General features: G+C 52.4%; 1 protein-coding gene and 2 long non-coding RNA genes across 4 annotated transcripts in view; 1 reads left to right on the top strand and 2 right to left on the bottom strand.

Moving 5' to 3' along the window:
- LOC103352047 (uncharacterized) overlaps positions 1 to 1,528 on the bottom strand; it is a 292,499-nt gene extending 290,971 nt beyond the window's left edge. The window contains exon 1 of one of the 2 annotated variants that reach the window (XR_016228063.1): positions 854 to 1,528. This is a non-coding gene — a long non-coding RNA (uncharacterized LOC103352047). The remainder of the gene's footprint in view (positions 1 to 853) is intronic. The other variant, XR_011385473.2, reaches the window with a different exon arrangement.
- Positions 1,529 to 4,727: 3,199 nt separating this feature from the next.
- On the bottom strand, positions 4,728 to 10,558 carry LOC149119736 (uncharacterized). The gene is made up of 2 exons (XR_016227724.1): positions 10,241 to 10,558; positions 4,728 to 5,379 (listed from the first exon to the last, which is right to left on the bottom strand). It is a non-coding gene; the product is annotated as an uncharacterized LOC149119736 (long non-coding RNA).
- On the top strand, positions 6,516 to 8,644 carry SOX3 (SRY-box transcription factor 3). Its single transcript, XM_002720527.6, has one exon. It carries the CDS (start codon positions 6,569 to 6,571, stop codon positions 7,904 to 7,906), a length of 1,338 nt encoding a protein of 445 aa, XP_002720573.4. The 5' UTR covers positions 6,516 to 6,568; the 3' UTR covers positions 7,907 to 8,644.
- Positions 10,559 to 14,381: the final 3,823 nt, after the last annotated feature.

Here is a 14,381-nt window from a genome sequence, read left to right as displayed (position 1 = left end):
TTTATAGAAATAGGTGTTGTGAAGAGCCTTGGCCGTCTAATTTTCTTCCTATTGCAGGGCAGGCTTCCATTGTCTGTTTTTTAGAGCTAATTTCTTTTCTGATCAAAAGGCCCATGTCGTTGAAAAGGTAGTAATGACTATTCATTTGGCTGAAGCCTCCATTCTCCAGACTGCAAGCTTTATTTAGAAATGGCTATTTCTTTCTAAAAGGAAAAGCTCATTTATGTCCTCTATAATGTCAATTAAAGTAGAATATATTTTAATTACTTATCCTGAGGAGAAACCTTTTAGGAACTTAATTTAGTATGCCTATGCTATGCAGACACTACAATATATGAATGTGGAATGATATCTAGGCACATGGGTTTGATTTTATTTTGCCACTAATGAATAGTTTATTTGCAACTAATTAACAAGTTAAATCGGCACAATTAGTGTCGGATTTCTTTAATAATATAACTCATAAAGGGATAGCCATTGGAACTAGAAAATAAGGTTGGTTGTTGGCTTTGTAAGGAAACCATTCCACAAAAGGGGCAGTTTTTTCCCATTAGAAAGGGTTATTGGGACGTTCTTCCCGTTGCTTTTTCAAATGAAAGCTGAGCTGTGCTGGGGGAGGAAATATGTTCAGAAACAAGGGGCGATGGTGTTAATTACACAAACATCACATTAGCAAAGCCTCAAGGTTCTAACCGGGCGACGCTTTCCGGAGAAACAGAATTGAGAGTGAAGACTACCTAGACGCCCAAACCACGGCGCGGCCAGGCCTGCCGACGGCCCTCGCTCTGTGGCGCCGTCTAAGCCGCCGGCCCGCTGGGAAGCGGGTCTGCCTGAGGACAGGCATCCTCCATACCTGGCAAGCCGCTGCACGCTAGTTGTCCCCGGGGAAACGTCCTCGGCCCCGTTTTCCGTCGCGAGTAGCGGCCCCGGAGCTTGCGGGCCGGCCACTCAGACTGCCGCGCCAGGTCCCTGGGTTTCCTGGCCCGCAGCCGCCGCCGCGGCCACCCCTCCGCTCGCCAAGCTCGGCACGCGGGGGGAATGCGCGCGCGTCCAAGGAAAGGAACGTGGCCCCTGCGGGCCGGGGCGTAGCAACCCCGTTTGGGTCAGGCTCTTACGGAGCGCGTCCCACATCCCACCTGGCCCGTGTTTCTCCGTCGATCTGATAGGAGGCTAGGGAGAATCACTAGGTGAAAAATTCTTCCGCTCTCAAGGCGTAGTCCTTTCGAGGTCTTCCCAGGTCGCCGCCACGATCTGATGTCGAGTGGGAAAGGGTCTCCGTCCCGTACTGGGCACACAACTTAGCACATAGTAGGTGTACGACAAAGGTTTAGTGAAATGAAAAGACGGCCGAGACGAGACCAAAAAAGAACATGGAAGTTCTGCGCAGCGAATTTCATAGCTGTCCAATCTCTCGAAGGAAAATTTTTAAAAGGGCAAAAGGGAAAAATCAAAGAAACAAGAAACAGAAAGGGGTGGTGGGAAACAGTTGAATGCTGCCTTTAGGTTTAAACTTCCCTCCACCCAACTCCCCACTCTGCCATCGTGCGCCCTCTGCGGTTGGGGAGGATAGACTTGCCTGCCACACTGGAAGTGCGTGCCGGGGCACTGATTTCCCGGGTACCCTTTTGGGGGAAGGGCTGTCAGGCGGAGTTGACCCGTGCCCCTTCACTCTGCGAGCACAGAGGTGAAATTGAAGGGACGTGGAGTAACTCAAATATGTACTGATAACGATTTTAAGATTGTTTTCTTGGTCCAGGCTTCTTGCAAGCCACCTTGCCTCCGTACAGGCGAGTCCCGAGCCTTTGACGACACGAAAAAAAGTGGAAAAGGCGACAAGCCCAGTGGGAAGGCAGGCCTAGCCTTGGCAGGGTGCCGGATTCCTAGAGTCTGCTCTGCGGGGGTGCGAGTTTGACGCTCTGATGTGCTAGCACCTGCCGACAATTGTGGAGGTGGGCGGAGACGGAGGTGGGTGGGGAGGCCGAGAGGCCAGACTGCAGCCACTCCAAAAGCCCTCTTGCAATGGGACCTAGCTCCTAGACACAGCCACCCTTCCTCTGGAGAGTCCAGTATTTGGATTGTGAGGTTGGGGAGGGGGCTCTGGAAGTAAAGGTGCCCACACAAGGCAAAGTGAGCTAGTGATTAATATGTTAATACCTTTAATCTGTACAACTAACCTCCAATGCGTGGGCCAAGAGGACCCAGCCACCAAGTAAATCGAATTGGGAAACTGGCTTTTAAAAGTACCCCTGCCCCCTCCTCCCGAAAAAGTTATACCAAAACCAGCCAACCAAGTAAATCGAATTGGGAAACTGGCTTTTAAAAGTACCCCTGCCCCCTCCTCCCGAAAAAGTTATACCAAAATGCAATACAATACAGTTAAATCCTCACAGGAGGTTTGATGGTACCTGGAAGACACACCTTGCAGCTCCTAGCAACCCTTCTTTAGAGAGCATCAACTAGGTTATTTACAGCCTGCACCCACCAGCCAGGAATCGTCAGTTCCTTCTGAGATTTGTAAGAAAGAGTGTTTTGATCGGAATCTGGGGTTGGTGCTGTGGGTTGGCAGATTTAGGAGATGAGTGCACCAGGAACTAGAAAGTGTTGCCTCTGCCACCCTGCCGGCCTGATGGTGACCTTTCCAAACTTTCTACCAGGGGTGATTGTACAATAGACCAAAGTTTTTTCATTTCTTGATCAGGGTACTCAATCTTGGCCTAAATACATAGTCTTGGCTAGAAGCCAGTAAGTAGCCACAGGGTAGTCTTAAGGAAGAAACAGGAATGATTGCCTCCGGAAGTGCAAGCTTTTTTTTCTGCTGGAAACCAGAGCATCTCAGAGGATCCCCAGGATAAGTTCTCATTTCATCAAAGTCAGACCCCACGCGGAGCTCAGCTGCACTTGAGAGCCCTGAAAGGGTAACACTGAGCCACGGTGGGAGGGCCACCTTTGCTAACCTATTCATGGGCCTCAGCGGGTCTGGGCGAGCCCCAATACTGTCTATTCCCCTCCTCCCAACGAACAGGGGCGCACGCCCCCCCCCCACACACACACACACAGTGCTCCAGCCAGCATGCAAAGAGCACCTGTTCTAAAAGGTTGGGTCTTAGTCGGACAGGGGACATTGAAAAAGGTCCGGCCTGAGCACTCAGGAGAAATGAACAAGACCACCCCTGCTCCATGGGCAGTGCAGCCCCTTGCCTGCTCTACCAGTAGCTCTAGTGTGTACTTTGCAGATATGAGGCTCTTGGGGCATCTGATTTCTGCCAAGGCTTGAGGCAGTGGAAGGCAAAGCAAGGATGCTCTATGTACTTAGCTCCCACTGGGCCCCCGGAGATTCCAGATAACCGAGCCTAAGGATGGAACCACTGCCCCACTGTAAAGCGAGTTGCCTATCTTTCCTACGTGGAAGCGACCCGGAAGCTCTGGAGGGCGAGAAGGGGCGACTCTGGGTGAAGTTTCCAACCGAAGCCAACAAACGGCGCTATTGTCGCGCCCTGGGTCCTGGGAGCCCCGTGCCCAGCCCCAGTTGGAGGGAGCCCGAGCTCTCTTGGGAGGGCGGGGGAATGGGGAGGGGACCCTTGGCTGGGCTCCCAGTCCCACATCCAGCGCTCTGTGCGCCACTAAGGGGTCCCAGGGGTGCGAGAGAGCTGCTGAGTGCGTTGTCTTCTCCCGGAGAGGTTGGAAAGGACCGGGCCTGGGTTCCACTGTTTTCTACTTTCCTTGCTAGGTGTGTGGTGCACGTCGGAAACAGTGCGGTTCGAGCCCCGCCAGCCGTCTTGCCTCCCCATAGCCCTGGCAGAACCGAGGCCCCTTGAGCTGGGGTACCTGCTGTGACACTTCTACCGACCCTCAGAAAAAGTCGAACCGAACCACTGGGTTGGCGCCTGCATCTGAACTGCTGATGGACCAAGAAAACTGGTGCCCTGCCAATCTTCTCATCTCCCACGCCTTGCAATGGTAACCGCAATGGTAACTGTTAGAAGGGTAGTTTGGGATCAGACATTTTCTCAGAAGTTTCGAGTTTCGAAGGAAATTCGGTGTGGCTCTTAATTGCGGCTGTGCAGACCACCAGAGAGCCACCAGCGACTGAGATCTGTTTAATAACGTCCACCTCGGAAAGCCCAGGAAGGTTGGGAGAGGATGCCTATGCCAGGCAAAAGATTTCTGGAAACCTGGCAGGAAGGTGTAATGTGAAGACTAAGCCAAAGACTAGGTGTGATCAAATGACAAACAGCTGGGAGCAGTAACTAGGTCCCCCCCCCATGTAATCTGTCGCAGGGAAGAGGGAGGGTCGTCTTGCATCCTCTGCCTTGGGAAATATGCAGCCCAGGCACTGTCACCACAACGGCTTACTTGGGTCCTAAAGTTTGGAAAGAATCCTGACATCTGTCAAGCTGCTGGGCGCCAGTCAGCGCGTCGGTTGGGTAGTTTCCTAAAACGAGCTTCTCTTAGCAACAGCCTCGGGGGCCCAGAAAAGCCAAGAGAGGGCATTGCGGAAGGCGACTGAAGGGAAAGGCTGCTGCACGTGAGCGACTACTGTACATAGGCTTCTTTAGAAGAGGGCAGGTTTGCCTAAGAAAAATTGGGCTTTGTCAGCCAGTTTGCCAAGAAAACTAGTGCAGGTGGGGATGGCCGAGAATCACTTCTTGTTTTCTGAGACATGCCTTCTCGCTCGTGTTAGCTAAGTGCTGTGCACACGCCCGCGCCCACACACACACACACACACACACCTTCCATATAGTTTACTCTAAGCCCACACACCCACACAAGTGATCGAAGCTCTAGGCTGAGGACGACTCAGACCAGGTGGAACACGAACTTAAGAGGCGGGCTTCAGGACCCCAAACTTCCGATTGGAAGGAATCCTAGCTGGGAGCCAGGATTCTAATGCCAGGGGTCCTGGCCGAGAGGGGTCTTACATGCTCTGTGCCCCCACTCCCAAGGCACGGTGGCATAGTTTTTAATTCGTACAGGAGAGAAAGAGGAAACAGCTCGGAGGGCAGGTGTCCCGGGATCCCATGGTCTTGCATCAATACTAGAACCCTCTGCTTTTGTTTTGTTTTCCATTCTTAGGATTTATGCTTTCCTTTTGGTTTCCCAACCTTTCCACCGGTCTGGGGGGCTGGGGCGAGACCCCACACCACGCGGACACCTTATATTGGCTTCTGCCACATCTACCCGAATGGCTTCTCATTCCCACTTGCCGCCTACAGCGGCGCGGGGAGTTTCAAACGCTGTGTCACTTGCTTGAGCTGGCGGCGATGATTGTCTGGGTTCTCTCTTCCCGCAGTCAGGGTTCCTGCGCTGCTAGTCTTTTGCAGACAACCCAATATGTAAGTGAATGTTCCACTCCGTGTCCTGGGACTCCAATCAGGAAGGCTGTAAAACAAGAAAGGAGAAGCACGAAATCCGTTAGCAAAGCCTGCTCCCGGGGGAGGCGACGCGGCTGCGCGCGGAGAGCAGCGCTCAGAGGTCCTGGCAGGTGTGCGCGGCCAGCGGAGGGGGCCTGGCGGTCCACCCTAGGAACAGCCTCGGCTCCGCTCTGGCCACCGCCCCCCGCTCCCCCCAAGAAACTTTTCTTTCACCCGGAGAGGCTCCGTGTTGCCATGAAAACGGATTTTCCAAGGGGCCCGACCCTCCCCCTCAGGGGCATCGGACTGGAAAAACCGAAATGGCCAGAGAGCAGAGACAAAAAGGGGCCGCTAAGCAGGGGCCGGCAGCGAGAGAGAGGAGTCCCGTTCACCCCCAAGCCCCACACCAATTCCCACACCACTGCGTGTGAAGGAGCGCCTCCGCTAGTCAGGCGGCGGGTGCGCCGACTGCTCGCCCTCACGCAAACCCCCAGAGAGCCTCACTGCCGGGTGCACTCAGCAGTCCAGAAGCCTGTTTCTCCTGTCCTGGCCCCTGACTCCCGCTCAGTCCTGGATGCACTCTCTGGCTCTCCTGGGGGAGGTCCGGGAAGCCAGCCCCCAATTCCGAAGAGGGTTTCCTTGGAGGCGCAACCCGGGGCACCTCCGTTGCATTTTGAGCCTTCAACTCCTCCTAGGTAGCTGGCCATGCCCAGTACGCCTAGCGCTGGCAGAAGCGGTCTCGGACCTCGTTGCAGACAGAGCGAAGCTTTGCGGGCTTGCCCCGGGACGCTGCACTGATCGCCCTTGATAGGGTTGCAAAGTTGTTTTCTCAACCCCGAGGGCTCCCCTCTGTCCCCTCCCCCGAATGTTGCTCGGGTGCCCCCTTCCCCTCCTCCGTCACCTCCTCGGGTTTCGTTCTTTCAAACTTTTTGAGACCCTAATTGATGGTTTCTGAGCGGTTCTCCGGGACTCCCGCCGCCTGCATAACTCCTATCACAGCACTCGCCCCAAGAGGGGCGTGGGGGTGAACGAAAGGGTTCCCCGAACTTTTTTTTTCCACCCGGGCCGAACGGGGGTCGGTGATGATTGGCCAGGACTCATCAGTGCGAGCCTGTCAATCACGGGGCCTCTGGGTGGTGAGGGGCGGACCGAGCCCCAACCCCGGGGGATCCGAGCAGGTATATAAGGGGCCAGGCAACCGCTCCACCAGACTGCGAATGCAACCAGCTCAAGACAACGCATCAGGTGCGAGTACGCGGCGGGTTCCTGCTGACTCGGCGCGGAGCACTTCGGCAAGTCTGCCCTTCCCTTCCGCCCCACTGGCCCTCCGGCCCCCAAGCGCCCCTCCGACGGAGTCTCCCAGCATTTTCAACGTGGCCGCTCCAACCCCGGGAGCGCCTTCTCCTCCCGCCACCCTGGCGCACCTTCTTCCCGCCCCGGAAATGTACAGCCTGCTGGAGACTGAGCTCAAGAACCCCGTGGGGCCACCCACCCCGGCGGCGGGCACTGGAGGTCCCGCAGCCACGGGCGGCGCGGGCAAAAGTAGCGCGAACGCAGCCGGCGGTGCGAACGCGGGCGGCGGCAGCAACGGTGGTGGGAACGGCGGTGGCGGGGGCAGTGACCAGGACCGCGTGAAGCGCCCCATGAACGCCTTCATGGTGTGGTCCCGCGGGCAGCGGCGCAAGATGGCCCTAGAGAACCCCAAGATGCACAACTCCGAGATCAGCAAGCGTTTGGGTGCCGACTGGAAACTCCTGACCGACGCCGAGAAGCGACCGTTCATCGACGAAGCCAAGCGACTGCGCGCGGTACACATGAAGGAGTACCCGGACTACAAGTACCGGCCACGCCGCAAGACCAAGACGCTGCTCAAGAAAGATAAGTACTCGTTGCCCGGCGGCCTGCTGCCCCCCGGCGCTGCGGCCGCCGCTGCTGCAGCGGCCGCCGCGGCCGCCGCCAGCAGCCCGGTGGGCGTGGGCCAGCGCCTGGACACGTACACACACGTGAACGGCTGGGCCAACGGCGCGTACTCGCTGGTGCAGGAGCAGCTGGGCTACGCGCAGCCCCCGAGCATGAGCAGCCCGCCGCCGCCGCCCGCACTGCCGCAGATGCACCGCTACGACATGGCCGGCCTGCAGTACAGCCCCATGATGCCACCCGGCGCCCAGAGCTACATGAACGCCGCGGCCGCGGCCGCCGCTGCCTCGGGCTACGGGGGCATGGCGCCCTCAGCCGCCGCCGCCGCCGCCGCTGCCTACGGGCAGCAGCCCGCCACCGCCGCCGCCGCTGCCGCCGCCGCCGCCGCCATGAGCCTGGGCCCCATGGGCTCGGTGGTGAAGTCGGAACCCAGCTCGCCGCCGCCCGCCATCGCATCGCACTCACAGCGCGCGTGTCTTGGCGACCTGCGCGACATGATCAGCATGTACCTGCCACCCGGTGGGGACGCGGCCGACGCCGCCTCTCCGCTGCCGGGCGGCCGCCTGCACGGCGTGCACCAGCACTACCAGGGTGCCGGGACTGCCGTCAATGGAACGGTGCCGCTGACCCACATCTGAGCGCCGGCCTGCGCCGGTCGCCCCTCGCCCCCTCCCCACCCCGCACCCCCACGTTGGGACGCCTTGTTGTTTAGCTTTGCTTGCCTGGGACTGTTGCCTTGTCGGGATGATGGGGAGGACAGAAAGTTTTGCTGTAGCTGTCGGGTTTTGTACAAAAGCGAAGAGAAGTCCGTAGCAGCGGAAATGGGACTTTCTAGAGCTCGGCTGCCCCTCGCTGCTGCTCCTCCCTCCCCCTTTGTTGGCTGGGAGTCGCAGTGATGTTTGGAAAGCAAAAGCAGCCCTGTCCTCCTCCCCGGTTTCTGGGTTCTTCTGTTGCATTTGAAAATGTTGTCTCCTTAGTTTGCAGTTAGCCAAGGAGTGAGTGAAGGGGAAAAACGTCCTCTCGGGTAAGGCTGACCTGAGAACTGCGACGCCCCCGCCCCCGGTCGCGTTGCATCTGTTTTCCTCGTGGTTTTTTGGGGGGCTGATCGCGCCCAGGGGCGCGGCAGCTAAAGCCAATGTTAATTTATAGCCAGGTGTGCGTGTTGTCTCCCGCCTCGCCGCCCCTGGCCGCGGGACAGCTTCTGTCCAGTGCGCATTTAGCCTGTTGAGTTGGTGATTTCTGCCGTGATCTGTTTGATATTTTGTCGCGCTAATGTGTTCGGATTTCGTTTGGGTAGTGGGGAAGGGGCTATTTTGTTTCAGGTTTTTCAAGGTTTTACTCGTAATTGCTAAATGAGAGATCAATAAATTTTATAACCAACATGATGGAGTCCTGATAATTTTGCGGGCCTGAAACTTTAGCTGCGGGCTGGGGAGGGGACCAACCCTCGGTTTTGTAACCGAGGTCCCTTGCTGGAGGGCGGGGTAGGACCTGGAGGGTGGCGAGTAGGATCTGAAAAGGTTTCTTTTTTAACTACTTGTGATGCAAAATCAACTAGCTTCCCATATCCTCAGCGGTTTGTCTGTCCGGGAGCGTCTCCTGGGAGCTCCAGGCACACGTTAGCTGAGGCGCGAGCACTGAGGCCGCGCACTTGTTGATTACCCTGAGCCTGGGCTGAAGCTGTGCCTGCAGCTGCAGCCCCGCGGGTCGGGGAGGGGACGCCAGCGGCAGCGGAAACCGACCAAAAAGGGGGCACGTTTACCTTTGTGCACTGGGGCGGGAAGACACTTGAGCCCGGCTGAAATATTTACAAAACTAAAACCCTTCGGAAATCTCCATGATTCGACGAAAAATAATTGGCAGGCAACAAGTACATTTCAGCCTTGATAAGTGAAGCGGAGGAGTCAGCATTGAACACCGAAGATTCGGGATTTTTTTTTTAAAGCACACCTTACATTTGAAAAGCCCTCTAAAACTCTTGCCTGGCTTTTTGTTTTTAACTTGTCTACTTGGTCCACTTGTTTGCTAGAAGAGGCTCCTAGAAGAGGTTCGAGCCCACTTTCTACTCCTTTTTACCGCACTTGTCTCTAGTCCCTGACCCTAGGACGTTCGGCTGTGCCACCCAAAGGGCCTTTCGTTTCGCGCCCGACCACATGGTTCCCGTGTATCTGTTTGCGGCCTAGGAAGAAAACAAATAGAACCAGTGTTTTTTTACCCCCTCCTCAGCTGTTTGAGGTGATTTCCTTAATCCCTTTAATCCTGTTACCTCGCTATCCCAGAATAACTAAACTCGGCCTTTCCAATAAGCTTGGCCTGGTGCACTGTTTTTATCCTCATCCACTCCTGACCACAGGTTTCTTTGCTTGAGGTCTGCTGGGACCCTAGGCGACAGAATCTCCCGTAAATTGGCCCGAATTCCACATTTCCAGCCGGCTTCCTTTGTGCGGGCCAGCCATTCACCTGCGGGGCTGGCCGGGCCTGGGGGCTGGGGGACGGGGAAGGAGGGGGCTTACTGAAGCTTCGGGAGTCCTGCCCGCTTTCTACACATCACTGCAGATCCTGCAGCCTAAACCACCCCGTCTCTCCAAGAAAGGTCGGGTATCCCGGGAACGCACAGCCACCTCTTCCCCAAGTCGTTTGCCCTGCCACCTCCACCCCAGCGCCCCATCCCCCACTGTGCAGCATGGGGTCGGAAGCGGCCAGCGTTGATTTACAGATTCAGACGCGTTGCCCTCCACCCAAAGCTCTTCCCGGGTCTGCTGCGTTCGGGCTCGGGCTCGGGCTCGGGCTCGGCCTCCGTACCACTCCTTCCTCCTCCGGGTCTCAGAGCCAGAGATCCCGGCCCCTCCTGGCAGGTCGCTGCTCTAACACTTGCGGCTGTGATTGCAGCAAATCATTGAGCCTCACCCTCCTGGTGCTCGAAACTCTCAGCAGCGGGAGGAAACTTGGCATTTTCACCGCCTTACTCCTACCTTTCAGTCTTTGGCCTTCAATAAAATAACTGGCCGTCAGGTACTCTGAGTTTCCAATTGCTGGCAATTGTGGACTGAAGTTTGGTCTTGAAATGACTCCAGGAAAAGGAGGGTATAAACAGACAATTCGCCCCACTGAGGGGGGCGGTGCCAACCGGGGAATAAACTCTGACACTGCTTCTTTCCATCAGTCCATTGTGCTGCTGCCTTGGAAGTACCAGGGTCACCCTTTCGGCGGTCTCACACATTGCTGATGCCCTAAGCACCCACGGCTTTGTGCTGCACTTTGATTTCCAAGTTACCTTTAAGATTGCCTCAAACAGCACATTTGGAGGATTTAAAGGCAGATGAAAAATATACAGATATAGATATGGATATAGATTTTTTTTTTTTAACTTCGGCAATAAGGAAGAGAACTAAACTGGACTGGAATGAAACTTCCACCCTTTAGGTCATAGTTTACAAGCTGGAGCCCCCGCCCCCCGACTTGCCTCCTCCATGTGCCTACAAAGGTAACTGGACCTTAAATGTTTTGTAGATTGGGGTTCTACTATGGTTTAATTTGATATAAGGGTTCCGCTGCGTAAACAGCAACAACAAAAATCTGGTGCAACTCTAATTCTTGCTCCCTCCACTTGCTTGTTTTACATATGAGGAAACCGGCCGCCAAGCGGGAAATGGTGGTGCTCAACATTGCTCAGCCGGTTCTACTGCAGCCCAGCTGAATTCGATTCCCAGGCCTGGGAGAGCTTCCTCTGCAGTCAGTCCTTGTCACAAACCAAGAGACAAACCGCTGAAATCACAGCCCTGGTTGCCCTCTCAAGCCCACAATCCAGCCAGGTGTCTAGAGAGGCATGGCGAGTCCTGGAGCAGAGAAACTTGCTTAGTAGCCATCACTGGTGATGTGAGAGGGGGAGCACAAGGTCCTTACAGAGCGCAAAAGTCTAAGCTATCTAGTAGCTCCTGGGACAGGAGCTCAGCTACACTTTTGGTAGGAATTATCCTTAGAGATTTTCCGTCCTGTTCTATACAACTGCGTTCATTAATCCCCTTCGAGAAATCTACTGGATGAGTGGGGAAGCTGTCCAGAGGGCAAGCAAAGATTTATAAACAAGTGTTCATCACAGCCCTCCTTACAATCCTAAAAAGTTACAAAAAAAACAGTGTTCAACAAATGAAGAAAAGTAAAAATAATATTTTTAAAAGACTACTTTTCAGGTATTACAATTGCTCATGAAGAGATATTAACAGGGGAAAGCATAAAACATAAAATGAAAAAAACCAAGATACACAGAACTATATTCTTCAGTGTGCATGACCTTGACTATTGAAAAATAAGCATATATGACTGGGGAAACATGCAAGAATGAAGGGTGGTATTAAAAATACTGGCTTGTCTTCCTTTTTGTACTGTGCAATTTTCTCTAATAGGATTGTATTCCGGTTATCACCAGAAAAGGCAGCTTTAAAATGCATTCTCTCCCTGTTACGAATACAGAAATGTGTCTCCTTGTGAAAGCGGAAAGTTCAAGCCTTTCTGTCAGCTGTTTGGGGGCGAGGAGGGGGCAGGAAGCCCCAGGAGCAGTAATCCCCCAGCTTTTCCCGGGGTTGGGGGCTGCAGTTAACACCAGCAGGACTAGCACAGCAGAGCAACCCCCTGCCAAGTCCCCTTCTCGGTAAGCAGGAGCAGGAGCAGATTAGTGAGCAGCTCTGTCATTCTTCAGACCCACTCACTGGAGAAAAAGACCTCCTTGGGAGCCAAGCTGAACAGCCTTGGCTGCAGGGAGTAGGGGCCACTGGAGGAACCAGAAGGCACATAAATGCAGGGGCCCGAGCAAGCTTTACTGCCATCTTGGGGAGGGGAGTAGAGAGGAAGCCCAGGGTAGGATCCCAGGCCAGGCAGAGAGGCTAGGTGAGCAGCTGCGGGCTGACTGGAACACGCCACTGTCCTCATCCACACCACTGTCATTTCTTGCCGGGCACTGCCATGGTCTCCTGCTTGTTCTCTGTGCTTCCACTCTGCCCCTAACCAGTTTATTCTCCCTAGAATATTCACTCCAGTTTTCAGCCATAAATCCAATCACCATCATTTCTCTTCTTCCTTAACATTCTGGGGATTTCCTATTGATTGTTCTTGGGAAAATACCCCAACCCTCCCAAAGCCTTGCCTCATCTACCTCCTGACTACCTCTCTGAGCGCGATTCCTTCAACCTGTACACTTCCCTCCCTAGAGCCCAGCCAGCATTCCTTTGAGAAACCAATCATGGCTACTGATAGTTTCATATCTAAACAAATTTTAGAGCCTAATAATTATTTTCCTAAGTGAAGATTCTTATGCACAGTATATATATGTGTGTGTGTGTGTGTGTGTGTGTATATATATATATAATATTTACTCTTCAGGTTTTTCCCCAAATCAAGCACAGATTTCCTAACAATTAGTATAAACCTTCTAGGAAAAAGACATGGTTTCTTTTCTGCCTGTAGGCTTTTTAACTGGAATGTTCTTTCTCAAGCTCTTCCCTCAGATACCCCAGTATCCTCTTGGACATCTCACATGAAGCATCACTTCTTCTGGGACCTCCCATGATGCCCTCCTCCACAAAAGAACAGCTCTGTGTATAAGCTTTTGTAGCTCTGTGAATCGCCAAGCACTGGTCTCAGTGGTTACTTTACATTTATTTGTATAGTTCTACTTATTGTCTATCTCCTTGTATGTAAATACCATAAGAGCAAAGACTGTGCTAGTTTGTTCACCATTACCTAGCACAATGCCCATTTCAAAGTAGGCTCTCAAGATTATTGTGAAGTATTTACTCCATGTTTAAGGAATCAGTATCCTAAGAGCTTGAAGTCAATGGGATCAGTGCCAGCCCTTGGAAATCAAGATTGAATTTACAACTTTCGCTCCATCCCTTACCAGCTACGGGCTCTTGAGGACATTATTTACCACGAGCCTTAACTTATTCAGATGTTATGTGGGAATAGCAAAATCTGCAGTTTGTTGTGAGGATTCAATGAAGCCCTGCTTTCAGGGCTGAGCACAGTGCCTGGCACAGGGTTACCCTGCAGGATGTGTTAGCTATTATTATCCCCTTTGTTAATGGCATCAGCTGGCCTTCCAGGAAGGTGCTAGTGCTCACAAGTCAGATTCTGGGCTTCCTACCATCATAGGAGATGCTGCCCATTACTGAAGCGAGTTCTCGACATAGAAAGGAGGCAAAATAAGACTTCACCACTAAAAAAATGAGCAAACCATACAACACCGAAAGCATAAAGATAAAATAAAAAAGAGGTAAATTAAACTTTATCAACATTAAAAACATTTTGCTTTAAAGCACATCATCAAGAAAGTGAAAACCCATCCTACACTCAAGGGTTTATATTTTGACTATATAAAGACTTTTAAAACTTGATAATAAAAAGGAAAATAACTCAATTGAAATGTTAAAAGGTCTTGAATAGGCCTTTTCCCAAAGAAAATGTATAGACAAAAAAGCACATGAAAAGATACTTAACATCATCAGTCATCAGAGAAAAGCCAATTAAAACCACAATTAGATAGCATTTCACAATACTAGGATTGCTATAATGATAGTTTCTAAGTAAACACTAATAAGTGTTTACTTATTAGTAATTATTAAGTGTGGAGAAATTGGAAACTTCTACAGTTCTGGTGAGAGTATAAAACAGTCTGGACAACAGTCTTGACAGTTCCTCAAAAGGTAAAATATGGATTTACCATATGACCCAGCAGTACCACTCCTAAGAATAACCAAGAAAAATGAAAACGTATGTTTAGGGACAAGGAATAAAGGGTTGTTAGACTATGGGTACCAAAATGCTGTTATGTAGAAGGAATAAGTTCTTGTGCTCTACAGCACAGTGGGGTGACTATAGTTCACAACACATTATATATTTTTTGAGAACTAGAAGAAAGGAGCTTGAAGGCTCCAAACATAAGGGCAATGATAGGAAGAGGGAAATGTTGATCAATACTAATCACCTTGATTTAATCAATATAACTGTTTTGAACTGTACTCCACAGATGTGTACAGTTATTGTATCAATAATCAAAACAATGTATAAAACACTGTGGCATGGAAAAGTAAAATAAAATCAACAAAAAGTAAAACAGTA

Source organism: Oryctolagus cuniculus, chromosome X, assembly GCF_051225735.1.
Source record: "Oryctolagus cuniculus isolate XC-2025 breed Fujian yellow rabbit chromosome X, ASM5122573v1, whole genome shotgun sequence".
NCBI lineage: Eukaryota > Metazoa > Chordata > Mammalia > Lagomorpha > Leporidae > Oryctolagus > Oryctolagus cuniculus.
The sequence above is the reverse complement of the archived record's forward strand: the minus strand, read 5'-3'. Positions and strand labels throughout refer to the sequence as shown.